Below are 26,801 nucleotides of genomic sequence, written 5' to 3' on the forward strand. Positions count from 1 at the left end.
ATGGATTGTTGATATATTGTTTGAAATCCAGAATAGAGGCCTAGGCTAAAGGTATAGATTTGTAGACATGTACTGTGGGGAGGGCTTGGGATGGAACTCCAGGGTTGTTGATATTTGAAGTGTACTGATTAAGGGGAGTCAGAGAAAGTAGGACTAGAAGAATTATAAGATAAGCAGAAGAAACAGATGTCATGAAAATCAAAGGAAGGAATATCTCTGTCAGGGGAGAATGGTCAACAGCATTATGTGTAATGAAGAGGTGATAATATCCAAGGGACATAAAGTATTCTGAGAATGCAGCAAATAAAAATACGACAGACTGGGTGACTTAAACAACAGAAACTTGTATACCTTTTGTATCCATTGTTCACATTAGCAAAGTGGTTTCAGCTGAGTGATGGTGGTGGGAATAATTGGAATAGGGGAATGCATGGCAGGTGAGGAAATAGTGAATGTTGATTTTTGGTGCAAAATAGGAGTCAAGGAAAGCTCAAGTAAGTCATCTGTCAATCTATGATTAGAATGGTTTCATATATACTGAGATGCTAGATAATATATTTTGTGTAATTATTATATATATTATATAAAATGCTATATATTTGGGGCTGGGGTTTTGGCTCAGTGGTAGAGTGCTCACCTAGTGCTTGTGAGGCCCTGGGTTCAATCCTCAGCACCACATAAAAATAAATAAATAAAGGTGTTGTGTCCAACTACAACTAAAAAAAAATTTATATAGATATGATTATTTTGCCATTTATTATATAATTGTGTCATTTATTTTGCCATTTATTATATATCATCCTTGCTGTGGGCTGAATTATATCCCCTCAAAATTTTGTTGAGACCTCAACCCCTAAAACAGCTATTATTTGTAGTAAGGAGGCAGTTATGATTTAATGAATTCATAATGGTGGATCCCTAATCTAAATCTATTAAATCTATTAAGATGTATAAATACATCTATTTATAATATATAATATATTGCTTATAGTAGGTATAATTATATAATAACATGAGAAACATGAATAAACAATTTTAAAATATCAAATTTATTTTTTCTTTATATATAACAGCAGAATGCATTATAATTCTTATTACACATAGAGAGCACAATTTTTCTTATCTCTGGTTGTATACAAAGTTACACCATTCGTGTCTTCATACATGTGCTTTGGATAATAATGATCATCCCATTTCACTATCATTTCTAGCCCCCATGCCCTCTCCCTTCCCCTCCAACCCCTCTGCCCTATATAGAGTTCATCTATTTTATGGACAATTATTTTATGGATGAATTACCATTCCTATGGATTTAGTATTCTTAGGTCAACCTCATGTTATCCCTGTGTACTTGTACTAGATTCTTGTGAGTAGTAGTTATAATTATCATTTATAATTTCAGAGTTTAGTTCCTTTTAACATCATTGTTTTATCATATATCTCTCCTTAGCTTGTATTTATTAAGCAGCTACCTATGATAAACTGTTCTAGTGAATAGTTAAAAACAGATAAGACTCATGAAATTCATACTTCAGACGGTTCCAACTAGTGTCCAGTTTATCAGAAGTAGGTCTGAGCAAGCAAGGCCCAACCATCTGCATTTTAAACTACCACCATTAGGTAATTTTTATATTTTCACATACAAAGCAAACACCCTTGTAGCCACCAAAGAGATCAAGAAATAGAACCTGCTTGCCACCCCCAAGTTCTCCAGAAGCCTATTCCTAAGCACAAATTCCTGCTTCCTCTGACAGTCATGACTTATCTACAGTTATTCTTTTCCTTGCGTGTTGTTAGTCTTATCTAAGTACATATCTCTAAACACTGTAATATAGTTTTGGGGTGAGTGGGTGTATGTGTTTGTAAAATCTGTTCTTTAGATGGCTTTTAAATTAAAGGCAGTCCCCTTTTATTCCTTCCTCACTTGTTTTTCTCCTTGTGCTTTATGTATGGAAAACCTGGCTTGTATGAGCTGCAGAGTTTTCTACATTCTAGATTTTGCTGATTATATCTTCATAAGGCACTTCAACATGTTTCTCTGTTCAGAGATAGTTAGCTCTATTTGTGGGGGAAAAAGGTACACTTGTACATTGTTGGTGGGACTGTAGACTACTATAACCACTCTGGAAAACAGTATGGAGATTCCTCAAAAAACTAGAGATGGAACCCATATGACACAGCTTCCCACTCCTTTTCCCCCAAAGATCTAAAATCGACATACTGTGGCAACACAGTCACATCCATGTTTATAACAGCACAATTCACAATAGCTAAATTACAGAATCAACCCAGATGTCTGTCTTTGGATGGATAGATTAAGAAATTTGATATATACATACACACACACACACACACACACACACACACACACACACACAAAATGGAGTTCTACTCAGCCATAAAGAAGAATGAAATTATGGCATTTGTTGGTCAATGGATGGAAATGGAGAATATCATAATAAGTGAAATAAGCCAAACTCAAAAAGTTGAATATATTCTTTGTTTTTAAATTATGTTTTATCAAAAAAAAATTAAAAAAATTTTTTTTAGTTGTAGGTGGACACAATACCTTTATTTTATCTTTATGTTGTGCTGAGGATCAAACACAGTGCCTTACCCACACCAGGCGAGTGCTCTACCTTTGAGCCACAACCCCAGCCCTGAATGTTTTATATGTGGAAGCTAGAGTAAAATAAAGAGAAGGGGGAGGAAAGGATAGGCTATCATAAAGATAAAGGAGGACCAGTAATGAAGAAGATTGAGAGGCAGAATGGAGGCAATACAGAATGAATTGTTAAAAAATCATGTTGAATGCATATATAAATATAGCACAGAGAATTTCACCTTTATGCATAAGTAAAAAGAACCAATTACATATAAATTAATGAGCAAAAGGAAGTCTAGTAGAGTAGAAGAAGGAGAAGGAGGAAGAGGGTGAAGGATAATGGGAGGAAAAATTGGGGGCTCATGAACTGAAATTGAATTCCATGCATGTATGGGTTTGTCAGGATGTGACCTAACTACTATGTATAACTAAAGCTCTAATTTAGAAGAAGAAGAAAAAAAGTAGCTCTAGAGGCTTAATCAGATTCAGAATGACTTATTTTATTTTGCATCCAAGACTATGGGGTGGTGTGTCCTTTCATCAAGGGATGCATAATGTGTGTTGCTTTTCTTTTTATAATGTTAGTAGCTATAGATAATCACTGCTTAGTTCCATTAATTCATTGGGAATTGCAGAAATGATAATTTTCTTTCTTATTAGCTGGAATGCTTCTTTAAAAGGAAACTCCCTCAACTACTGTTTGATTATCTAGTGGTAGAGTTTGTATAGGAAATGCAGGATAAATACATGACTCTTCCCCTTTCCCTTTATTTACCGATTTCTAGACATATCATTATGAACTTAGAAATTTCAACATATTTATTGTGTTTCAATCTACGGAGGATATTGTCCCTTGTGAAGTTGAAATTGTCCTATTTTTGGCCAACAGGAATCTCTTCAAGTTGGCTCTTGAGTTCAATTAAAAATTTTTTTTGTTACCTAGAATTATAGAATATTAATTTCATTTATAGCAATAAAAGGAGAGAATGTCAGTGAGAGAAGGTCATATTTATGTTCTCTCCGTTTTGCTCAACATTTTAACAATTTTAGAAGGGAGTAACAATGAGTAAAACTGTTGAAATATTTTGTTTTGAAAGCTTCTTGCTACTCACCCTTACGTCAATGTTTCTGAGGTCAAAAAATAAAGGAAAATTAATGAAAACATATCCTTTAAGGCCTAAATGCATACTAACTTGAAGTAAAATGAAGTAGAATTAAGCGCTTACTATGTATTTTGAGATTATATGTATATTCCTGTTCCTTTGGGTATCAATGAATATTCAGTTTCAATATTACTTTAGATTTTTTTCCTTTGTTCTTGCTACTATTAAGTTAGAGACATATCATTGTATACTAAATTAATTTATTTCTTAGATTGTATTAGTATTGGCAGATTTGGGCTTAGTTGAGCTAGTAGTTGATCAATTTGAATGATATCATATGGTTCTTTACATTTCAAACAAAATAAATGTACTCAGATCAACAAAATTAAGCAAACATGATACTGATTGCGATGAAATGGATAGTTTTCAAAGTGAAGGACTGGTGAAATAAACATTCTGGTTTCAGAAAGTCTAGGAACAAGGGGTTTCTAAGACACCACCATCAGGTTACACAGTCCCAACCACCTTTCTTTATTATGTGTCTCAGTTTAAGGATCATTTTCCTAGGAAAAATGATCTGTTCAGTCTGGCTTGGCTCAGTCAGCTCCACCAGAGGACAGGGTGGGTAGCAAAGCTGTGGCCCTGGGATTGCTGGGGCTGTGCTGCCTTCCTCATTGTGTCTGTCACAGGATGTAGATTTTCTTACATCAGGTTTTCACTTTCTTTTTAAATAGTTTTCCATGACCAGACTACACATGCCAAGAGAAAGGAGACTGTTTTGTTTACAGTAGTGTTCCGGCAGCCAGCATATGTACCTAGTGCCTAGTTCAGAAAAGGAGTTCAGTGATATCTTTTACTTGAATTGAGGACAGAAAGTTTGGACTCCAGGTGTTTTCTGACATTAAGAATCCTCTGACATCTGTGGCTAGGTATGGAGGCCTTTGCTCCTCTTTTGTATTTCCTATCTCTGTGTGGGTTCTGTGGTAACCTCAGTTCCTCTAAAGGCAAAAGCAGAGCCTGGGTGATCACAAAGGATTATGTGGCTGGAGTTCATTTGCAAATGTGATCCCAGGAAGCAGGTGGGAAAGAGACAAGATGAGTGAATGATGAAAGGTCAAGGCCAAATGAGAAATGCCAAATAGGACATTGCTACAAGCAACCAGTCACTCCATTCCACAGAATATTCTAAGAAGCCCTGTGAGAAATGTCTTAGAATCCTCTAGACATATCCAGAATAAGGGAAGAAGCATTTATCCATGGGATCCTATTGCCAATTTGTCAAGCCTTGCTCTATGGGACTTGAACCTGCTGTTCTGGAGCAGAAAGCAAAGAGGTGTGCTGTGCACATCAGGGAGTAGCCTCAGGTTGCACCTGTGCAGAGCCAGTTACTATAGTAGTACCTGGAGGCCTAGAAATGGAACAGGGTTTATAAAATGATCTCATTAAGTGCTACCATACTTCTGTGGTCATGATAAATCCATCAAACAAAAACCTTTTAACCTCTCAGAATTGTAAGCAATTTAAGATTTATCTAGTCTAGTTCTCAACCATTGACTATTCCTTCTTTTTGATGTCTTAAGTCTCCAGCTCTTTTTCTTTCACTTTCTGCAGAGATCATTGTCACCCTTCCTGGAGAAGGTCATTGCCATTTATGACTGCATGCCTTTAAGTTCTACCCACTAAAATGTTTCAGTTTTGTTTCAGAACCCTAAAATGCTACTTCGTGGCCCTTGCAGTGACAGCTGATATGAGAAAGGGTTTTCAGTGATAGCATTAGTAAACAGATATGCTTTTGTTTCTCTCTGATCTTCTTGAAAGCTAGTCATTTTGGAATTTAAGTAATCTTGCTGGCTTTTGTTTTATATGGATATGCAGATATTGAAATTGAAAAAAATATGACAGATGATATATACTTTTTGATGTATTGTCTTAAAATGCATTTTTTAAAATAGATGTTTTGTCCCATTGTTTCATTGTTCTCAACTGTATTTGAAAACTGGACCTATAAAGTTCTAAATATACAAATTAAAATATGCCTGGTGCTGTGGCACATACTTATAATCCCAGTGGTTTGGAAAGCTGAAGCAGGAGGATCGTCAAGTTCAAAGCCAAAGAGGCTAGGGATGTGGCTCAGTGGTTAAGTGCCCCTGAGTTCAATCCCTAATACCAAAAATCAAAGAAACAAAAAACAAATTAGAATATATTCCATTTACAAAAACTTAAAATTAATTTCCTTGTTTTTGCTGTTTGATTTTTTTTTTCCCCCCAGACTCCATAAACCAACATGTTAAAAGGTCCATTTTGATTAATTTCACTTTTCAAATAATAAAACTGAGATTTAGGACATTTGTTAATTTGTTTCAGAATTGATAGCATCTCCAAGACTATACCTTTTGAGTGTGTCAGACTAAATTGTATTCTATCAAGTTTTTTAAAATGTGTGGTTCTTCCTTACTTATTTTTATTTTACTTTTTGCCTGTCTTCATGATTCGTAGGTACTTTGGCTCCTCGGGTGCATCCGTAAAATTTCCAAAATGAAGTAATTTTAGCTGGGTCTTTCTTCTTTAGTTCTATTATATATTGTTTTCTTTATTTAGAAGCCTCAAATAATGTCACTTGCATTTTAATAGAACTTAATATGCATATCTTTTTCATTTTATTTATATTCTTGGTGAACTTAATGATTTTTGCTTCTATAGTTATTGCTTTGCTACATTTAAATATGCTTAATAAATTACTATAATTAAAAAATAATCTCTGCCTCCTTGGCACTAATATCTCTTTTATTATAATAGCATGATTTATTAAAATTTGTTTAATGTAATTCATTGTGGAAGTTATATGGTTGAATTATGTGAATTGGATAAGTAGAAAAATTGAATTGTTTTTCAGATGTGCAATGTTTCTAAATTCAGTATTTCTACTAATTTTTAATGGTTTCCAAAGATTGAGTATGTTGAAGACTTGTCAATTTTGTTTTGTTAACACTTATTGTGTTAAAGAGCTTTCCCTCTGAATTATTTTGGTTTAGGCCTATTGCCCTTTGGCCATACGATATAACATTTTGAATTTATTTCTGACTGTGTGGCATTCACCATTCTTTATCAGCATAGACTTGCATAAGAAATGTTATATAATAAATCTGCAGTTATTCATGTTAAATATACTGTTTTTGGTTAAATGTCATGAAGCCATAGTTCTGGAAATTACTTTAACTCTTTCATTATCTTATTTATTTTATTTTTTTTTAGGATTTTCCTGTTGAATTGGTCATAATTGGAATAGCTTTACTACTTCTACAGACTCCAGAAAGTCAGCAGAAACCAATCTTAAGTCTAGGTAAATAGAATAAAATGTAAATATACCACGAGTGTTGGTAGGAGTTGATTGAAATGGATATAATGCTATCCTATGTATTTTGAGTTTCTATTCTGGAACTTTCCTAATTAATCATTACCAAGTAGAATATATATATATAATTTTTTTTTTCCCTCATCTTGTGTCAAGTTTCATGTACCATAATTTACTCAATGTAATTGAGGCACATTAGGTTATAATATAAATCATAGCAATGGCATTTATAAATGTATTGAAGAACATATTACTTTATTCACAGTTGTACACCCAAATCTGAAACAATAATGTAAAACCCTTGAAAGACAGTAAGTGTTTAGCATGTTGTTTTTGAGTTTCTCTACCTTTATTAGTCATAGTTGGTGCTACATTGAACAGGATTTAATTTATGGTTATTGTATTAACTAGCTAGAACAAATGAAAGACTATCCAGTATTGACCTAAGAGAGGGTGGAGAAGGGGAGGTGAAAATGTTCTAATTCAGAAGAATGTGGTTTAAAAATCAAGTTGCACAGTCTGGCAGATTGACAAACAAGGCACACACCTTTAAAATGTGTTTTGTTTTTTTTTTTATCAATGCTGCCTCATTTTGCTTGGTCTGATATAGCCTATGTAGTAATGGGGGATCAGTCTAAATTATATGTTGCCATGATATGTTGATAAACCCCCACATTCATTTTTATGAAGTGCTTGAGATAAATACTTATTGGATAGCTCATTCCTCTGGGCATTTTAATCCATTGTGAGTTTGAGTGAATTGATCTTTCACTTGTAATATAACTGTAAAAATGGCTTTAGCACATGGAGGCGGTTCTTGGCTCTCACTTTGATTTCTACCCTGCTTTGCCTATCAGCCCTTGCTCCTTCAAGCCACTCCTCCAGGTTCCCTTTTTGACCCCCTCCACTGTTTTTTTTTTCTTTTTTTCTTACAGCAGTGCACATGGGATCTTCCCAATGTGTAATTTACCAGTCCTGCTCCTCTGACAGCCATAGTTTTGTTATTTTTCAAATATTTTATTGAAGTAAAATTTACATACCATAAAACTCACCATTTAATGTGTTTTCTAGTAAATTTATAGATGTGGCAACCAATGCCAGGAGCCAGTTGTAGAATATTTTCATCAGTCCCTTAATTTCTTATGCCTCTTTGTAATCTTCATTCCCAAAACACTAATATATCTTTTGTCTCTGTAGATTTACCTTTTTTGGACTTTTTATATAAATGGATTTTATTTGTTTTTGACAAAATTTCAAAGCCCAGAGAAAGCACATTTCTAATTCTGAACACAACAGATCATGTTACAACTATATTGTGGCTCATGTATAATAAAAGAATGATACTAGATCAAACACTCAAATACTTTTATTATTTGTTTGGTAGACTTTTCTTTTTCTACTAAGCCAGTGTCTGATTTGAAGTTGCCCAAGTTAGATGAATAAATCACACTGAGAACTACTGAGCTAGTGTGTCATCTTGAAAAGCAAGGATGGTCTGCTGTTTAGAACATTGGGAATTCAAAGAAATCAGATAGCTAAAAGGATACTTATTTCAGATTATTTAAAATAAAAAGTATGTCCAACACTAATGTAATATGCTTTATAATTATCCCTAGCCTTGATTATAAATAGCAACTTATAAAAGTGTCTGGAAGATTTATATGATTGAAATATTTATATGCATTTAAAGATAATGGATTTTGATAATAGCTCCAATAATTATGGATTAATACCAATATTTAGGCAAAAAATAAAGTTATTAGCATTAGAGTAATGGATTTATATAAATACAACAGATCATGTTAAGGTTTGACTTCAGGATGACTTAAAATAATGACAACTCATGGGTATAATTTAAGGCTTATAGAAATTTTTAGGATGCAGTGGGGAAAATCAGTTGACTATTTTGATAATTTAACTCTGAAGCCTGTAGATAACATCTTTTAGTAAATCAGGGTTCATGAAAAAATACTTTAAAAAATAGCATATTTGTGCGTTAATTCATTTAGTTAATTTTATAGGGAAACTGTTCATATAGCTAAGTTCTTGCACTCTGTATATATGTTTCTGATGTGTATGTTGAGTTTTCACATGAAAAAAGTTACTCATCAAAAATGCGTTTTATTGTAAAGCTGCTTACAGACTTTGAGACTTTTTGTGATCTGCTTCTTAGCAAATATAGCTGCAAGGCAGTAGTGCTGCCTCACCTTGCTGTTCATTTGCTAACAGTTCTTAGCTGGTTAGTGGAAGCATGTGTGTTGTTGGTTTTGTTATCATTCACCAGGAACTCTTGGTCTCTTCACTATTCACTGAGGGCAATAGTAGGATCCAAGAGATTACAAAGGAAAAATGGTATTTGTATTTAAAAATAATATTGACCAAAATAAATAATAATATTTACCTAAAAAAGGAGTTGATTTATATCTGATACATGTGTTTTCTCAAAAAGCATAATCATTTTTTCAGTTTTATACATAAATAGCATGTTTTAAATAATAGTTAACTTTTATGCTCCTTTTATTTCCTTTTTTGATGAGACTTATCTAAGTATGTGTTTGATCTAGTTATAAAGGAATAGGAAAACTCTGACATGTCACTTAAATTAGCATTTTGTTTGACTGTGGTATTAATTTTAAAAATGTGAATTGTTGTTTTGACTGTTAGCCTTGAAGCTCCTCTCTTTTGCTGAGGGTCAGAAAATCCCAAAGTCATCTCTGCTGCTTGTGATGCCACTGCTGCAGATACTCTCTTCTACTGTCTTGGAAGACTGTATGTCCTTGGATGAGGATGGTCCCTCTAGACAGCAGTTGGCCTTGAACCTTTTGGAAATGGTACAACAGGAGTGTTACAGAGATGACCTGCAAAAGGTAACGAATCCTTCCTTGTTTCTCTCAGAGTGTCCATGTGAGTTTTCTGTCTCTCCAGATCTACTCCTGATGCTGTGTCTGTTAGGGTGGGAGCTTCATCAGTGAACTTCACTGCTCTGCCAGGCAGCGTGTAGGAGATGTTAGTACATTCTTCTGCACCTGGAGGAGGGGGTGGAGTCTTATTGTAACATAGGTTTTGGAAATGCTGTATAATACTTTTTCTTTGAGATTCCAGTGCATGTTAGTCATTAGAGATCCTGAGAATCTTTCAGAAAAGAAACAGTTCTATATGTGTGTGACTTTAATGTATTTAAGCATGGAATCCTATCCTCTTATAATACTTAGTATGACATATTGCCATATCTGGGAAAGTCCAAGGTGGGAAATGCTTCTTTAATGCCTGGAAGTTCTGAAATCAGTACAAACTGAGTGTTATTTCCTAACATGGTGTGTTATACTATCTTCCTTGGCATGCATGTGGCTCTTTATGTCTCTTGTATATGTTCCTCCTCTCCTGCTCCCAGCTGGAAGACAACAGGCCTGTCACTTGCTGTTACTATTCCTACCTCCCTCACTCTTGGTTTTCAGTCTCACCTTTCCTTTTAGAGTAATGTAGTGTTGTCAGTGTCTGGTGAATGGCTGAGTTCTAGACCTAGATTTGCCAGACTTCTTCTCTTTTGGTTTTGAGTTTTTCTCTTGGTAAAATATATTTTTTCCTAATTCCTACTCTTACAGGAATTGGATGAGGATTAAATAAAATTAAGTCTGTGAAGCATCCTAAGTCTCCATAGAGAGAGGCACCACATAAATACAAGATAGAAGCATGTTAGTTGCTTCATTTGGAAAAACGAATGCCTCTTATCATATATTATTAAATGTTGTAGCAGCAAAAATCCATCATTATTATTACTTGTTTAATCATTGTAATACAGTTATTGGCATAAGCAAATTGAAGCTTCCTAAATCCAAATTGTTTGATTAAAACTTTAAAACTTAAAATAGGTAATTGATTTGCATTAAGAGAAAGAAGTTCTTATATTAGTACTAATAAGCAAAATGTGACCAAAGAATTCTAGTAGCTTTTTACCTTACCTCTTGGTTTGCCCATATAGAACAAAGATTGCCTCCTAAATGGGGGTGGGAGTGGGGGTGGGGCAGGATGTTCTGTGTCTAAGACGTGGATTCCTTTAATTCACAGGTGGTATTTACTTAGGATCACCCTAACTCTAATACCTAAGGACTCAGCTTACTATTTGTTCAGGTGTGTGTAAATCTTATTAATCAATGCTAATAGCTGGACTTTCTTTTTAGCTGCTGGTGAAGAAGAATGAGGAAGAAATACTATTAGGGCTATAAACATTCTTGTGATACTGTGCTGTTTGATTGAGTCTTTAAGTAGACACATGATCACCCTTTTAAAAAATTTAAGGCACATTTTATTGTTTTTTTTTCTAGTACTCTATATTCCAACCACACCTATTGATTCAATTTGCGCCACACTCTCCAGGTCTCTTTCTGAATCTTTCCTTTGCGTATAATGCACTTTTGTGTTCTCTGCTTGAACTGCCTCTTCTTAATGTTCACAATGAGTCAGAATTCATTGCTTTCTCTGTATCCCCAGCACTTTTTGCATTAGTCAAATACAAAAAATGTTGTGTATTAATTTAGAGGTTACATGTTTATGCCTCCAACTCTATTATGAGCTCATTGAGGGAAAGAATCTTGGCTGTTTTTCTAAGGCATTTAGAAAATTGCAGCAATTTAAATTAACATTTAAATTGTTAAAAAATATTTTTGTTAGTTGTTGAACTGAATATTCTCCTTTCCACATACTTAAAGAAAAAGATAACACCCTAGTGTATTTATCTTTGCATCCACAGCACCTAATCCATAGTTTAAAACCGGGTAGATACTCGGTAAATTTTTATTTAAACAATGAGGAAAGTATGTCTCTAATAAGAACACAGGTCTTTTCACCATCTTGATTTATTACAGAGAGCTCTCTGTATAAAAACCACAGATTTTGCTTTTATTTCTTTTTGGATTGGTGATTCTGACAGCATTTGACTGAGAACTAGAGCAGCTCTTTGGATGTCTGCTTGGGCTGTTGGATGAAAACAAAGTTAAACATGTTGGGCCTTGTGATTCTGTAAGGGTTGCAATTCTGAAGTGTTGATAACCATGCAATAAAATACGTTTTAGCCTCTTCTAGTTTTGAAGATATAAAGAATATTATAAAAAATATAGATATAAAAATATTATACCAAACTTACCATTTTTCTTTTAAAAACAAAAGATGAACATTTAGTGTGTGTGTGTAAAACAGGATCCTTTTCTATTTGGCTGTTAAGTGTGATATTTAAAGCCACCTATTGTGTTCTCTCTAGGTTAAAAACAACAAAACAAAACAGAAAACCAAAGTGCTTGGGAAATCCTACCCTTCTCATCTCTCCAAGAGATAAAAGAAAGTACCAGTCAGGGTGCAGCCAGGAGAGAGGTTTTTTTTTTTTTTTTTTTTGTAGTTATAGATAGACAGAATGCCTTTAGTTTATTATTTTTAGGTGGACATAATATCTTTTTTTGTTTACTTTTTATGTGGTGCTAAAGATAGAACCTAGTGCCTCACATGTGCTAAGCAAGTGCTCTGCCACCAAGCTATATAACCCCAGCCTAGGAGAGAGAAATTTGAACAGGAAAAACTCAATACAAATAATTACTAACTAGTAAAAAGCATTGTTACCAAAAGTTGTAAATGAGTCTCTACAGACTTTGCAACAGTAAAGGAAGGGAGCAGCTTCTACCTATAAGACTGTGAGGACTTCTCAAGGAAGGAACTTGGTCTCTGTGATCAAGACTGAGACTCAGACCTTACTGGGGACAATATGGCTGCAACTTGCGGGATGATGTGGGCTCCTGGGGAGCTGTTGGCCAGAGCTGATTCATAGGAAGCCACCATTTGGGGTCTCCTGAATGTCTTTGGTGGCCGTGGTTGGAGAAATTAAAGTACAGGGAACCTAAGAGGAAACCTTTCTCCACTGCCTTGTAGTGCCTCTCCTGTGCCTTCTGTTGAAGGGACTGACTCTGCATGGAGTTAGGGGGTAGGAGGTGTCAAGGTGCTGCTGCATTGTCACAAAGCTGGACCAAAAGGATGCCTGTGGAGCTGAGGTAATATACTGAGTAACTGGTGCAGCCAGTAAGATAGAATCAGGAGAGCTTTTAGAGGGAGTGATGGTGGGTGAGAGAGAATGGGAAGAGATTTAAAAGCTAAACTTGTAATTGTGCATGATGGCAAATTTCACTTCTATATAACTATCCTAGTCAACAGAAAGCTTAAGGGATAGCTCGACCAAGCTGGGGTCTACCAAATGTTTTTTAAACATTTATTTTTCAGTTATATGAAATGAATTGCATTCTGCCATTATGTATAACAAATTAGGATACAATGTCTCTATTTTTTACTTTATGTGGTGCTGAGGATGGAACCCAGCACTTCATGCATGCTAGGTGAGCGCTCTACCTCTGCACCACAACCCCAGCCCCTACCATGTGTTTTTTCATTCATTTGTTGTGTATGTTTATGTGTGTGTGTGTGTGTGTGTGTGTGTGTGTATGTGTATGTTTAAATTGTCTATGCTATTTTGGGTCCCTTATAATGAAATAGTACCAAGCATAGGTTTTATTTAAAGTTGTAGTAAGCAGAAAATATCTTGAGTATTTAACTCTTAAAAATCATGAAATTTGCAATGGATTTACATTGTCTTTTGACTCATGTTTCTCATGATAATTGTAAAATAGGTCCTCATTGTCTTGTTGTCTTCATCTCCTCCTGTTCTAGCTGTGTGGCCTTGGACTAGTGGCTAAACCTCTCTGGACCCTGGTAAAATGAGTAACCAAATACCTGGTACATGGAGTTTATTGAGTACTTTGTAGGCTCCTTTCTGAGTGCTTTTCTATATATTAACTTGTTTAATTTTTACCCCAAACTCTTTGAAATAGGTAATATTAATGGTTTCATTCATCAAAGAGATGACTGAGGCATAGAGAAGGGAAATAACTTATCAAGGGTGATGTAGTGGGAGTCTAATTATTTGTAGTACCTTTATTAAGGTATAATTCACTGATGGTGGAATGAGTTAGACATCATTACTCTATGTACATGTATGAAGACACAAATGGTGTGAAAATACTTTGGGTATAGTCAGTGACTTGAAAAATTGTGCTCTATACGTGTAATAAGAAATGAATTGCATTCTGCCATTATGTATAACAAATTAGGATAAATAAATAATTTAGTAAAAAAGATATAATTCACATACACAAATTTCATGCATTTAAAGTATATAATTCAGTGGCTTTTAGTGTATTCACAGAATTGTGTATTCATCACCACAATCAATTTTAGAACATTTTTAACCCCTCCCAAACAACAACAACAAAAATACAAAAAAAACCAAAAAAGCAAAAAACTCCCAATACCCCTCAATCACCATGTCCTAATTTTACCCTCACCCATCAGCCCGGGCAACCTTTAATCCACTTTTTTTTTTTTTTTCCCTATAGATTTACCTAACTGGTTTCATATAAGTGGGGTCATATACTATACAATAAGTGGTCCTTTTTAGTCCCCCCGCCCACACCTTGGCATGTTTGCAAGTTTAATCCATGTTGTAGCGTGTATGAGAACCTCATTTCCTTTTGTGGCTGAACAGTGTTTTTTGGTATGAATATTTCACATTTTATTTTTCCATTCCTCTGTTAAACTGTTGTGTTATTTCCACTTTTGGGTCATCTTGAACATGCTGCTGTGCACATTTGTGTACAAGTTTTGTGTGGATATGTGTTTTCAATTTTCTTGGGTAGACACCTGAGTATAGAATTGCTAGGTCATAGCATAACTGTTTAAGAAACTGCCAGAGTAGTTTCCAAAGGAGCTGTACCGTTTAATATCCCCAAAACCCCATCATAATACATGAGGGTTCCAATTTCTCCATCCTCTCCAATTATAGTTATTGTTTTTGGATTTAGCCAACTTAGTGGGTAGGAAATTGTATTTCATTTGCATTTCCTTAGAGGTATTTTCTTCTTCTTTTTTTTTTTTTTTTTTGTGGTGCTGGGGATGGAACCTAGGGCCTTGCACATGCTAAATAAGTGGTCTACCACTGAGCTGCATTCCAGCCCTGAGAGTATTCTTCCCATACTTATTTTACAAGCCAGGAAACGGATTAGGGCATAGATAATGAAGGGTAGAGCAGAAATTCAAATTTTGGCCATTTGACTTTAGAGGATGCACCCTATTCACTTTTTCTTCTTATCCTTTTTACCCCAATTTATTGTCATTGTGATGAATTTAGGAGTAAATAAACATGGCGTTTTGGTAAATTAATAGTAAGGAAAACAGTGAATTGAAGTAGACTGGTTTCTTAAGAGCTCTTGGTTGAAAGTTTAAAAGGAATTAGTAAGCTTAGGTCTTGTGCATCTGTCATCCTCTCTGACTGACGTAATACAGGGTGGCATGACTTATGTCATAACTCCTGAATCACTCAGCTCTCTTCTAGCTTCCGCCGAGAAGTACTGGGCTGGAAGGACCCCCTTGAGGCTTTGTATAGTCCACTCTTCTTCTTATGATCTAGTGAATGATTCATATGCCCTCTACCAAAACCTGCTTTTAAGGGTCCCCATATTTGAGTTTCCATATTTCCTCTACTTACGTTTGTGAAGCCTATTTTAGTCAGTATTATAGACATACATTGTTGTTCCCTGTTAATAAAAACCTGTATTCACTGTATTTGCTTCTTTTTATCACCCATTTTTCCAAATAAATACTATTAAATATACCTATGGTTAAAAGTTAATGGACCTGAACATTTTTAGTAAAAAATTTAAAAAATAGATTCTCATCTCCTTTACATCTGTAAAGGATGTTTTACAACCATGTAGTATTTATTTAAATGTCTTCCCTCGTCTGTCTGTCTGTCTGTCTTTTGTACTAGGGAGTGAACCAAGGAGTGCTTTATTCCCCAGCCTTTTTTTACATTTTGAGACATGATCTTGCTAAGTTACTCAGGCGGGCGGGCCTCAAACCTGGGATCCTCCTGCCTCAGCCTCCTAAGTAGCTGGGGTCATAGGCCTGGGCCACTGTGCCAGACTTTCATTGTTTATTGAGCCATAATTCACACAGCACAGACCTGTCTTTTATTTTTAAATGCCCACTTTGTTCTTTGAAAGTCAATACCCAGCAGCTTCTCACAGGTCCTCTGGTAGGCTCGGGGTTGAGGTTTGGTAGCTGGTACTGACACATTGATTGTAGTCCTTGCCCCAAGATTGTGCTGTCACTCAGTGGAACAGAGACTGTTTTGTGACATCCTATTTAACATCCTGCCTTTTTTCTGTTGCTCTATCCTTAGACAAACAAACTTCAGAGCCTAATCCTGGACATGATACTTAAAGTGATGTGGGATTGCTTTGCTCTGTCATTGTTTACTCTTAGATTTCTCTGTAATGTTCCTGCTTTGGACTTGACTCATGGCTCATGGTGATTTCCAAATTCTTTTCTTTATGCTCATATCCTCTGATTTTAGTTTTTCCCGGCAGATGACAGGGATATTATTTCCCTGTATTTTGCAAATTCAGGGACCATGCTAGGTGCCTTATTAGTTCTTGTATCATATCTACTGCAATGACCTTGGCAGGCAGTTAGTCACTGCTTAAATTTTAGAAATGAGGTTGCTGGGATTGTGGCTCAGTGGTAGAGTGCTTTCCTAGCATGTGTGAGGCGTTCGATTCCTGGCACCACATAAAACAAACAAACAAATAAAATAAAGGTATTATGTCCATCTGCAACTAAAAAAATATTTAAAAAAAATTTAGAAATGAGGAAAATGAGATGTGGAGAGAGAGAGACTGACCTGGCAGTGCTGGTGTCCTGGTCTTTTAAGTCTCATAGCCAATGCTGCTTATTGTTAGTCTAAGGAACTTGGCCCTGGTCATTAATGAATTCTATCTTAGGAAGAAAAGTACTTTCTGAGAGAGAAAGCTATATCAACTGAGATATGAAGTTTTAAAATTTATGTATTTGAAATAGATATTCATGTGGTTCAGAAAGCATAAAATGGTGTCTGATGAGAAACCTTCTTGCTTTTCATTCCATTGGTCCAGTTCTCACCGTCACAAATAGCCAATGATGATTAGTGGTTACTAGTCTCTTCCACATTTGTCCAGATACTTTCCATCTATAAGTGAGTAAAAATAAAATCCTTTCCTCCCTAACCTCTTACAAAAAATATTGGCCACATTTCAGGTGCATCATCTGTGTCTTACATTTTTACCTGGGGGATCTTTTATTAATATGGGTAGAACATCCTTACTTCCTTTTAGAGTGGCATTTAATTTTCAAATCTATTCTTAAATACATATTTAAGAGAGTTGAACACTTACACCCTCACATAAACATTTATAGGAACATCATAGTGGCATTATTCATAATAGCCAAAGATGGAAACAACCCAAAATATCCATAAACTGATGAATAATATGGTCTCTCCATTTGATGGAATATTATTTGACAATAAAAAGGAACGAAGTATTGATATAAGCTGTTACATGAATGAACACCAAAAACAAGCTAAATGAAAGAAGCCAGTCATAAGAGACCACATATGTGGTTCTCTTTATATAAAATAGTTGGGATAGAAACAAAGTAAATCAGATGTTTCTAGGGGCTGGTTGGAGTTGTGGGAAAATGAGGAGTGACTTAATGGATATGGGGTTTCCCCTTGGGGTGATTAAAAATATTCTAAAATTAGATTCTGATCATGGTTACCCAACTGTGTGAATTGCTAAAATCCACTGAATTGTAAACTTTGAATGGGTGCATTTTATGGTGATGAATTATATCTCAAGAAATCTGTTATTAAAAATTTTTATAAAGCTTAACTTTTACTTCTCACCTTTTTAATTGTTATTTTTCCCCAAATAAATCATCCTCCAATAACTGGACTGGTATAATCTAGAGATTTCTCATTTGCTTCAACGCATTCTGTGTGGTTTGAATTACTTTATTAGCCGATGATGTCTAATGCTCTTTAATGTCTGCAGCTTCTCCTGAGCTGTTATACCCATAGCAGGATGCAGGGTTCTGTCCACCTCTGGCCCTGACTGCACTACTTTTGTGAGAAGACATTTCTCAGATTTACTGAAACGTAATGTCTTCTCTGGGTATTGTTTCAATTTGGAGCTGTCAGGCTACATTTTATTGCAGAAGTAATTCACAACTACTAATGAATTCACAATTACTAATGAATTCCCAGGCTCCAGCTGAACTAACTCTGTTCCTATCAACATACTGTCTGTTACAAACAGGAATTGTCCTCTGTCCAAGTCTGCCATCTGCCCTGGGCTGCCTCCTAGGAGGGCCTGGAGCCGGCAAATGTTGTGTTTTTTTTCTGTCCTCTTTCTCATTGCTGAATCCGTTTTTCGTGATAGTGGCTCTTTCCAAATTCTGCTCTCTTTGGATCTTGTTTATTTATTGATCCATTTTTTTCCTTGTCTTAATTAGAAATGAATGGTAAATAAGAAAAACTAGGGATGAACTGTTCTACAGTTTCATCTACCAGCTGTTTTTCTCTATGTGTAATCCTGTTACCTCAAATGTGGGCACAGAGCTTTTTGGCAGGAATTCAAAGTTTGTGTTCATTTTGTTGGGAGAAATGATTTCTTACAATGAAAAATAAAAAAAAAAAATAAGTGAATGTCAGAAATATATTTCTGATGAATATATTAGTGTCTCACTTATTCCTTTTTTTTTTTTTTTTTTTTAAGACAGGGACTTGCTGGTAGCCCACGCTGGCCTTGAACTTGCAATCCTCCTGCCTCCGCTTCCCGAGTAACTGGTATTACAGGCACGCACCGCCACACTCTGCAATTCATGCCTTTTTCGTGTTTATTTTTCAGCCCTCCTGTAGGCTTGCATTCCCTGTTACCAGCATGTGTGGCTCAATGTTCACAGCCTGGAGGATTCTTGAAGTTATGACAGGAGAAGCTGCAACAAGTGACTGGTTGGCTGCAGTGGAGTCCTTGCTCCCTATTACCACAGTGATCCCCAGGCATGTTTTCCTTCTGCTGGCTCACCTCCTTGTTGAAGATAAGGGACAAAACCTTCACCAGATACTGAAGGTCACCACAGAATTAGCTCAAGCAGATTCCTCTCAGGTAAAGCAAAGAATAATGGAATAGTAGGGGGAAAGTTTAAGTTATAGATTATTCTCACTTTGTGGATTATTTATATCAAAGTTATATATTATGGTTTGATTCTTCCCCTCATCTTTGTCTTCCCAATTTATTCTTCTTACTCTGAATTGATGTATGCTTTACGCAAACTTTTTTTTCTTTTTCTTTTTTAAATTGAAAGCAAGGATGTCAGTATATGATGCTATTCTGATTCTTCCAATTTTTAGTGGATTTGCTAATTTGTAATGCTTTTGCTAACTCTTGCTATATTTTGAGGTGCCTATCATTCTAATATTGATCATTTAAGGTAGACCCAGTTTGATCAATTAAAAATAAAGCTGTTTGTGCGATAGGCATTCATATCTTTTCAAATTCTTACAATTTCATCCTGTCTTCATTCAGTCATTTATTACACCAGAAATTATTGGGTCCTTCCTATGTGTGGTACTGATCTGCAATCCTGGGATGTGAATGTAAATGATTTCTTGTCTGCACAGAGCTTGAATGTAATAAGAAAGCAGTTTGACATTAATAAATGTTTTTTCTGCCTTTTAAACTAACTATATATTTAACTTAGTATTCTGTGAGGGCCTCCCCACCCCTATTCCTGGATAGCATCTTTAGAATGCATTCCCTGTGAAAGGGAGGTTTCTATTACCAAATGGTTATAGCATTTTTATTAGCCTCTGTTTATCTGTATCTTCATTTAATATTTCTTTTCAACAATGGTGAAGGAAATATTTATCGTTTAATGGAAAACCATCTGTCCCTAAAGGGGAAAGAATGTGATGGGAGAGGTGGAGCAAATATATTTAAGATATAAAGTTAATGTATTTGGAATTCCTTCCCACAACTTGTCATGCTCATTTCTTTTAGTCAAGTAACTGCCTACTGACATCTCACAAAAGGTTTTCACTCTGACCAGATCTCTCCTGTTCTGATTCTCCAAGTGGCTCTGTCATGTACTCACATCTGTGTTTCATGGTATATGCATAATGTGAATCATTCCAACCTGCTTCCTATTTTCCTTTCGATTTCTGAAATCGTATTGACACCTTGTAGGATAATCTTTTGAGACTAGTTACTGCATAGGTAATGCTTGGAGATTATCTAAAAAAAGGATCCCTTGAAATAACACAGCAGCCTACCTTAATCTGTGTGGACTCCTGATATAAAACACATATTACAGCTATTTATCCCTTGCTTTCTCTTTCTTCTCTCTTCTCTCAGTGCACTTGGTCTTTTAAATTGTAGGGTGATTTTTTTTGTTATAGTTAATGGAAACCCATCTTAAATTACTTCAAACAGTTTTTAGTAACTCTAGTATTTAGGTTAATCTGGCCTATACAGCATGAGAATGGCCTATATAGAGTGTGCAAGATAGTTTCTTTTTTCCCTTTGTGAATAAGCTAGAAGTCCAAAGCCTTAGAACCTTACTTTCATGGGCCCAAAGGAAGAAGGAAGTAGAATACTCAGAATAGCTTGGTCAGATGTGGACCGACCATCTAATAGGATAATGATAATGATGGCCACTTCAACTGGCCTTTCTCAGTTGAATGGAAGTGGTGAAGTGTTAGAGCCCTAAAAATCATGCCACCAGGTTTTGTGGAATGAAGGTAGGATTTACCCAAAGTAAAGATAATTTCCTGGTAATAGAAGTGGGAATATGCCAGACAGACAGAAGACAAAAGCAGAACTTCTCATTCAGTGTTCCAGAGAGCACTGAAATGCTGTAAATGTGGCAGGTGTGCAGAGATGTCCTCCTCTTTCAGCCTCCTAGCAGCTAGGTGGTTGCCCTAGCTCAGGCTGAAAAACTTCTTTGGCTGGTCACCTCTGGCCACCTGGTATTTCATTTATTTACCCTAATATCCTTAAAAACATTATTTTTTTTTCATGTGTGCTATAAACAGGATTATTTGGAGAGCACTATAATAACCATTCAGGTTCATGTATTCAATAAATGATTATTAAGCCATGCTATAATTTGAATTCAGTGTTACACTTCGGTTGGATATTTTTTTTGGATATCTTTGAAAGAAATGAGGAAAAATATCCAGTGTAACTGTGCTATTAAGATGAATGGTAGAGTGAGAGATTTAAGTGTATTTATCCAAATTCATGCATAATCGTAGGAGGTATCATAATAAGAATTTTGAAATGAAGTTATTATTTGGGAAAGAAGTATTCTAGGAGTAGGTGGTAGTGTTTATTTTTCTTTCTCACTTTTCCTTATGAAGTAACCATATCATATTAATTTTTAGTAGCCTTTAGCTACCAGGTAAAACAGCCAAAAAGGGAGGACTAAATATTTTGAAAAAGTTAGCTTTCCATCTGTGAATAGATGCTTGGAGTATATTCAATTTTAATGATTTGGAATTATAGGCAAAATGATTTTTCTTTCATTTAGTTGATAAGACTACAAGTAATATAGTCTATTTCATGTGGGTTTGTCCTTTCTTACCTTATGAGAAGGAAAGCAATCATTGGCTCAAATTCATGGAGGAGTTGATACTAAAGAAAAGTTTCAGATTACTAATAAGAGAGGCTACGCAAATAAGTAAGATTAGGTATTTCAAGGCTTCTTTGACCTGTTATGTTAGTCACCTAACATCTATTGTAGGATTCTGTTGTCTACAGTATGGTTATCTAAGGGTTGTGTTTGAATGATATCATCATTCATTGGAAGAATCCTACTATAAGACTTTATGAAAGAAAATATTTGGCAAGTTTGAAAGAAATAAGCTGTATGTCAAGTATGCGCTGACATCTTTGCTACTATTAATTCTAAGTGGTATTAATGGAAATACTTGCTAGTACAAGTTATTAGCTATACAAGTTTTCAATATCCATTGGTAACAATGGATTAGTGTTTAAAACGGGTGATTTTTAGAAATGTGCTATTACTACTTTCCTAACCTGAAGTCTGATGGATCCCCTTTTCCAATGTAAGTTTTCATCCTTGTCTTGTCTGGTTCCCCTGAGGCATACATTTTCCATTGGTTTAAGTCATTTAGGGTCATGGAAGACTGTGGAGGTTAAGTGTTCTGAAGGGAACCAGCCTTGTGAGTACCATTTTGGAGTTAACTGGATTACACTGGATGACAAAATGACTAGATGGTTACTGAAAGCCAAGGCGATGAATCAGTACTTGAAAGAAAAAGATTTTTCTATCTAGGAATTCTGTCAGTGGTTATTAATAATCTTTATAGTTTTCTTACTCAGATATCATGAGATTCACTATGCAAAAGATACAAGCTCATGTCAGGCAGCATTCATTAAAAGTTTATTCTTTTATATTCTTGAAGAGAATATTTTAGAATATTCTGTGAAAAGATCCAAGAATGAGCATCCTGAGTGAATTTCCATGAAAATCTTGAAAGTTTTAAACACATTGATTTATTCTAAAGAAAGGTTTTCATATCATAGTCTTTGTTGATGATAAATGAGGGTTCTGTTTCCTAAGTTACTCTCTGCCTGCCCTGAAATAGCAGTTGGTAGATTCATAGGCTTTTTGACTATTTTGAGATAATAATTCCTGCCTTTCTGATACTGTAATATTATTTTCCCTGCATTTTGATGTAAATCATTGGGGCTGCCTTCAGATGTGCTTAAACGACAACTGAAGAACCAGGCTTCATAGCTTGTGTACAGTTGACCTTATTCTTTCCTTGTCAGGGAGCCATTTCCTACCTCTCTAGTTTGTCTAGGATCTGGCAATATCTGGGATGGAGTCAGTGGTAGTGAATGTTTAGCAATGACTACAGAGTTATTTAAGGAATAAAGTGGATTCTAGGCTTAAAATGAGGATTTTTTTCTCAATTTTTAGCCCTTCTAAGAAGATTATTGAATTGTATTTTGACTCCTTAGCTAATGATTGACCCACCATTGTAAGATGATCATGGAAAATTAGGAAACATTTGAAACTGGTAAAACTTCCTTAAAGAAGAAGTTAACTGTCTTTCTTCAGCCAGTTTTGATTGCCCTTCTATCTCCCTGTGCATGTGAACCCAGCATAGTGACATTTTTCTTGTCTAGAATCACATCTGACTCTGATCCGCACTGTGTGCCTCTGATACATTCGTAGTGGTCATAGAGCACTAGTTTGGTACCACTTTCCTGAACCCATCTATTATGGTTTAGATGTGAGGTGTTTCTCAAAAGCTCCTGTGTGAGACAATGTAAGAATTTTTGGAGGTGAAATGATGAGATCAAGAGAGTTATAACCTAATCAGTTATATAGATTAACTAGGTGGTAACCGTAGGCAAGTGGGGTGTGGCTGAAGGAAGGAGGTCACTGGTGGTGTGACTTTGGGGCTTATATTTTGTTCGTGGTGAGCAGAGTTCTCTGTGCTTCTTGATTGCCATGTCTTGAGTTGCTTTACTCTACCTTGCCCTTCTGCCTCACCCTGGGCCCAGACCTATGGAGTCTGCTGACTCTGGACTGAACCCCTAAAACTGAGCCAAAATAAACTTGTCAGGTCTTTTGGTCACAGTGACACAAAAATGTGACTAAAACATCATCTTATATACCTGATTGTGTGCTTCTACCAGTCTCAGCTTGAAACATTGCTTTTATTCTTTTCCTTTCCTTATTTATTTATTTTTAGTTGTAGATGGGCACGATGCTTTTATTTATTTATTTTTATGTGGTGTTGAGGATTGAACCCATGCTAGGCAAGCGCTCTACCACTGAGCTACAGCCCCAGCCCTTTTTTAAAATGTGCAGTTCTTGGCTTCCAGTAATCTTTCTCCCATGATTTCTTTGACAGCTTTGGATAAACTTCTCTCTGTATTTCCCAGGGACCTGTTCCCCCAAACTTTCATAATGCTTCTTGGGTTCCTTAGATGAAAGGGCTATTATTTATATCTTAAGGCCTTTTCTAATATCTATTCTGCCCTTCCTTATTCACTGGGCTCTCCCATAGCAGTTGATTGATATTCAACATTATAGCTTAGAGGATAATGGAGGTGTCTGAAAAATCTATTTTTCACATAACTTTGTGATACTATAAAAGTCTAATAGGACTTATCAGATGTTTAATAGTGTATTAATGTTTAAATATTAATGTTTAAATATATGTAAAGAGAATACCTGACAAAAGATTAGATTATATTTTAGAAGTCAAGGCTGCTTATTGGTGATTCTATAATCTGAGAAAATGTTTTCTTTCCATGTTTCTACCTTTATAATTAAGGGTATGTGCAAGGATCAATATATGGAATATTGGTCACTAGAGTCTTGAGGAAGGGGAAAGGAGAATAGAGGAATTTTAAATAATAGATATCAAAATATGGTCACAGAGGAAGAATTAGTATCAGTGTTCGACAACACAGTAGGATGACTATAGATTGTAACAATTTTATACTTTGTAAAGAGCTATAAGAAGTTTGAAGGTTCCCAACAAAGAGATGACAAACACTTGAGGTGGAAATGCCAATTACTACAATTTCATACTTATTATACATTGTATACAGGTATCAAATTATCACATAGTTATTCCATAAGTATGTATAATTATGTATCATAAAAAATTTAAAGCATACCTAGTATGTAAATTGAATATTAACCATAGGATACTAATTTTAGGTTGGTTGAAATGGTTTAGTAACATTTCTAATGGAATAACTTCAATGTCATGTATAAAGCATATCAATTTCTTTTTTATTGATTTATAAAAAAGTACCTGCTAAAGAGTTAATTTTTTTAACTGAGACACACAAAAAATTATATGTACTATTTGGGTACCAGGTAGTGTTTTGATACATCTATACATTGTGTATTGTTTAAATCAGGTTTAATATAGCTATTTTCTCAAACACTGATCATTTCTCTATGGTGAAAAGTTTAACAATCCTTTCTTGAGGCTTTCTAACTATGTAGAACATTATTCCCTGTAGTCTCCTTGCTGGGTGTCAGCACACCAGAACTTCTTGGTCCTATCTGACTGTAACTTGGCATCCACTGATCAACCCCTCCCCCTACTCTTTTGGCCTCGGGAACCACTATTCTATTCTCAATCTCTGTGGGCTCAACTTTTGAAGATCCTACATATGAGTGAGAGTGGGCAGTAAAAGGTTTATAAATTTGAGTTTAGATAGCCACAGTTTCTTCCTAAAAACCCATTCTCATTGTTGAATTTAACCAAATAAGTTTCATGAGATTTGGTGCCTCTTTCAGACACAGGTACTAGCTGGGTATTAATATTGGCCTGAATTTTTTCTGAGGTATCTCTATAGTTTGGAAGTGGTGATAATGATGTTTGTTTATTTGGTCTTGTTTTTACTTGCATTTTGCAACTCTGACATCTTTTATGTGCTTTTTACATTTTGGTCATTAAGCCTCACTGAAGGTCTTGCTTAATGGGAACAATTTGATAACTTAATTTTTTGTGATGTTTTTTAAGGACTTAATTTTTTTTTTTCCCATTAGCCAAGTGTTGTCTAGGTTCATGGCCCATGACTTTCTGGTCTTTTAAAAGTCATATTATCAAACAGTAAAAGTTGACTATCAGGGCAGAATCCTGTGATAGTTCTACTTAGGGTCATAAGCCATACTTTAACATGGAAAATGAATAGGAAATGTGTGAAATTTAATGATCTGTAACTTACTGCTGTGAGAAAAGAAGAAAATATGTTTTATAAAAGAATTTGCACAAAGAGTTTTAGGCTGCTTTGCACTCTGTTCTTTTGTCACTGAGTTCTATGAATTGCTACCCCCTGAAGCCAGTCTGTTTCCTGTGTTCTTCACACCAGCAAAAGAAGTCAGATTGTACAGTACTTTTAATAAAGACCTTTAGAGATAAGTGCTGAACTACTATTCCCTGGTAGCCCCTGCATTTTTTCTGTGCCTAGAAAAAAAATGGTATGATTCTGTCTGCACAACAATTAAAGGGAAACACAGAACAAAATACAAGGTCACGTTGCATCTACCCTATCGTGTGGAAATATGTTTATTTCTTCTTTATTCACCTCATTTAGATATTTCAATAAATTGTTTTAAACTAGCAGAATCATTGTATGTTTTCTAATTGTGTACATGAAGCCAAGAGTTCATGCTCAGACAATCACTTCTGTGTCCATCCTCCTGCCATTCCTGGGTATTAATATTGGGCTGAATTATTTCTGAGGTATCTCTATAGATTAGAAATCACTTAAAATTGAAGGAATGTTTGATTGTGATTTTTTTGAGTTCATCCCTATTACTGAGAAAATTACTAGCTTACTAATATACTAAAATAATATCTGTTTGTCTTGATGTATCACTGAACACTGAGCATCAGAAAGGAGGGGAGTGGAATTTGAGGAAGAGGGGTCTAATACTGCCTTTAGAGCAGTGGAATCTGCTTCCTGCTGATTCGGGAAGCAGTAGTTTTGTCTTCTGGTTAAAATTCTTAACTGATGGATTTTTAGTGTTTTAGGGGCTCTGAGAGAAGAATCGCATTTTGTTGAAACCTTGAATTTTAAGGAGAAAATATACTGAAGTACACCATTTCCAGACCAAAATTTTCCTATTTAGTCAGTGGGATGGTAAAGAGGGAATTAGTTCTATGCCTACTTGCACCATGACCCTAAAGTGAGGCTGCCAATTGACGTGCCTCACCATTTCTGTGCCCTTCTGCAATCACCCCTTCCAATGAGAGGAAAGTTTT

At 35.4% G+C, this 26,801-nt stretch overlaps 1 protein-coding gene across 5 annotated transcripts in view; it reads left to right on the forward strand.

Moving 5' to 3' along the window:
* Focad (focadhesin) overlaps positions 1 to 26,801 on the forward strand; it is a 299,533-nt gene that overhangs the window by 78,955 nt on the left and 193,777 nt on the right. For all 5 annotated transcript variants that reach the window (XM_071600672.1, XM_027950623.3, XM_071600673.1 and 2 more), the window contains 3 exons: positions 6,961 to 7,048; positions 9,725 to 9,927; positions 18,877 to 19,134. In XM_071600672.1, coding sequence (XP_071456773.1) covers positions 6,961 to 7,048; positions 9,725 to 9,927; positions 18,877 to 19,134 — 549 coding nt within the window. The remainder of the gene's footprint in view (positions 1 to 6,960; positions 7,049 to 9,724; positions 9,928 to 18,876; positions 19,135 to 26,801) is intronic.

The sequence above is a fragment of the Marmota flaviventris genome, chromosome 13, assembly GCF_047511675.1.
Source record: "Marmota flaviventris isolate mMarFla1 chromosome 13, mMarFla1.hap1, whole genome shotgun sequence".
Lineage (NCBI taxonomy): Eukaryota > Metazoa > Chordata > Mammalia > Rodentia > Sciuridae > Marmota > Marmota flaviventris.